At 38.4% G+C, this 3,070-nt stretch overlaps 1 protein-coding gene and 1 non-coding gene across 2 annotated transcripts; one reads left to right on the top strand and one right to left on the bottom strand.

Moving 5' to 3' along the window:
- Nucleotides 1-4: 4 nt before the first annotated feature.
- Nucleotides 5-1,905, top strand: LOC102984339 (UDP-GalNAc:beta-1,3-N-acetylgalactosaminyltransferase 1-like; the record flags this gene model as incomplete). Its single annotated transcript, XM_024126970.2, has 2 exons — nt 5-795; nt 1,860-1,905. Coding segments are annotated over 2 exons (837 nt in total), but the record flags the coding sequence as incomplete, so codon positions are not given.
- LOC112065847 (U6 spliceosomal RNA) lies at nt 1,091-1,193 on the bottom strand. Its single transcript, XR_002892268.1, has one exon. It is a non-coding gene; the product is annotated as a U6 spliceosomal RNA (small nuclear RNA).
- Nucleotides 1,906-3,070: the final 1,165 nt, after the last annotated feature.

Here is a 3,070-nt window from a genome sequence, read left to right as displayed (position 1 = left end):
GAACTGCTCTCATCAAAACCCATTTCTGGTCATCCTGGTGACCTCACACCCCTCAGATGTGAAAGCCAGACAGGCCATTAGAGTTACTTGGGGTGAAAAGAAGTCTTGGTGGGGATATGAGGTTCTTACATTTTTCTTATTAGGCCAGCAGGCTGAAAGGGAAGACAAAGTGTTAGCGTTATCCTTAGAGGATGAACACCTCCTCTATGGCGACATAATACGACAAGATTTTTTAGACACGTACAATAACCTGACCTTAAAAACAATTATGGCGTTTAGGTGGGTAACTGAGTTTTGCCCCAACGCCAGGTACATCATGAAGACAGACACTGATGTTTTCATCAATACTGGCAATTTAGTGAAGTATCTTTTAAATTTAAACCACTCAGAGGAGTTTTTCACAGGTTATCCTCTAATTGATAATTATTCCTATAGAGGATTTTACCAAAAACCCCATATTTCATACCAGGGGTATCCCTTCAAGGTGTTTCCTCCCTACTGCGGTGGGTTGGGTTATATAATATCCAGAAATTTGGTGCCAAGAATCTATGAAATGATGAGTCACGTAAAACCCATCAAGTTTGAAGATGTTTATGTTGGGATCTGTTTGAATTTATTAAAAGTGGACATTCATATTCCAGAAGACACCAACCTTTTCTTTTTATATAGGATCCATTTGAATGTCTGTCAACTCAGATGCATGATTGCAGCCCATGGCTTTTCTTCCAAGGAAATTATCACGTTTTGGCAGGCTATGCTAAGGAACACCACCTGCCATTTTTTCCCCTTATATCAGTGTTTATTTATTTTTTTGTTTATTTTTTTAGCATCTTTATTGGAGTATAATTGCTTTACAATGGTGTGTTAGTTTCTGCTGTATAACAAAGTGAATCAGCTATACGTATACATACATCCCCATGTCCCCTCCCTCTTGCGTCTCCCTCCCACCCTCCCTATCCCACCCCTCTAGGTGGTCACAAAGCACCGAGCTGATCTCCCTGTGCTATGCGGCTGCTTCCCACTAGGGCTATCTATTTTACATTTGGTAGTGTATATATGTCCCTGCCACTCTCTCACTTCGTCCCAGCTTAAAAATATGGAACGCTTCACGAATTTGCATGTCATCCCTGCACAGGGGCCATGCTAATCTTCTCTGTATCTTTCCAATTTAGTATATGTGCCGAAGCAAGCACCCACGTGCCATTATTGATTTGACATTCTACCTAAAGCCTAGAGAAGGGAGGGATACTTTGTGGAGACCGTTAAAATTAGACTGTGAAATCTCCAATGGAAAACTCATGGGAAGGTCATTGTGTGGCTTACACGGAACCAAAACTCATGAAGAGCCCATAGGCTGGATACTGGAGGGTTGCACTTGACCTGTGGTTTTTGACAGGCCTTTTAAAGATGATATTCAGAGGAATTAAACATCTTACAAAGGAATAGGAGGTTTTTGTTAATAAAACAAACAATTTGAACATGTCATTCTATAGATTAGAATTTCTTAAATGGGTTTCACTGAATTATAAGCTCATTTGTCCATAAAAACAAAGCAGTGTGGAGTATTATTCATTGAACAATCTAGTCAGTTCAGGGTTTTGTGTATATCTTACATGGATTACAGTTTTTAAAATACATAGTTCTGTGTAAAAAAACTGAAGTTATACTGAACAAAATTTTCATCTGTTTTTGGTCATTTGGAAGATACCTCAGGATGTTGCAGTATTTCAGAGTTATCAGTTATTATTTAGTGTTACTTAGAGTTTTGCACTTTTATGGGTGTTTGAAGTTATGGTTGTTTCAATACTGAATAAACAGAATAGGGAAAATCACTCTTTATATTTAAACTTCTTTTCCAGTTACTTCACTAATGAGTTTATTATGAATAACTCCATTAATGTGTAGTCATTGGTCATTATTGCATATCAGTAATCTCTTGAACTTGGATAAATATTTTGTCATGGTAATATAGAGAAGAATTAAAGCAAGAAGATCTGAATTACTGTCTTGTTTTTAAAAATATAATTCCCGGTGTTTTTAGATGTCACTTCATCTGTCTCATTTTTCCACCTGGAAATTAGGAGTAGTATAGAATGCCAGGCAGCATGTTTCCTTTTGGAAAGGACTCTGAAGCTACAAAGAAAAGAGAGAATGTCGTGGCCAGAATATAATGAAAGGAGTGTCATATTTCAGTGCTTGAGTTGTAAAGAGAAGACTAAAGATTTGAGCTGCATTGTTAACTGCTCCGTGTTTTTTCTCATTAACAATCCGTTTGAGAATAAAAAGAAAAAAAACAACAACACTGCTGCTATTGTTATTCGTTTCACATCAAGAGGAAAGCCCTACTATGTGGTCTAAAATCAAGTCTGATTTCTATGTCATGGTGAAGCACGTTTTTTCATAGGAGTGATGATGTAGGTCACCTTTGACCTGCTATTTGGTCCAAGAGGAGCACTCCTTGCCCCCATATTCTTGGGATTGTGCAATTTCCCATTATGCCTGATATGGGACAAGTGATTCCTTTTATCTGGATTACATGATGGTGAAAGATCAAATCTGGTGGCAGAAAATATGAACTTGAAAGTGTATAGTCAGCTCTTGTAATGCTCATATATATATATATATATATATATATATATATATATATTTATTTATTTATTTATTTTTTTGTGGTACGCGGGCCTCTCACTGTTGTGGCCACTCCCGTTGCAGAGCACAGGCTCCGGACGCGCAGGCTTAGCGGCCATGGCTCACGGGCCTAGTCGCTCCGCGGCACGTGGGATCTTCGCGGACCGGGGCTCGAACCCGTGTCCCCTGCATCGGCAGGCGGATTCTCAACCACTGCGCCACCAGGGAAGCCCGGTCATATATTTGTAATTTTCCTATAAGAAAAGCTTAATTTCAGTTAGAACCATTATAATGTTTGATTCTTTATAACAAGGCTATTTCCATTTCCTCTTCTCAGACCTGATCCAGTTACAATAAAATCAATTAAATGAAAAAAAGAAAATGGGGAGAAATTTTACTGGCTGAACTTCCAGTGGAATGAATTATTTTGGTCTAATTTTCT

Source organism: Physeter macrocephalus, chromosome 15 (assembly GCF_002837175.3).
Source record: "Physeter macrocephalus isolate SW-GA chromosome 15, ASM283717v5, whole genome shotgun sequence".
Classification (NCBI taxonomy): Eukaryota; Metazoa; Chordata; class Mammalia; order Artiodactyla; family Physeteridae; genus Physeter; species Physeter macrocephalus.
This window is presented reverse-complemented; position numbering and strand designations above follow the sequence as displayed.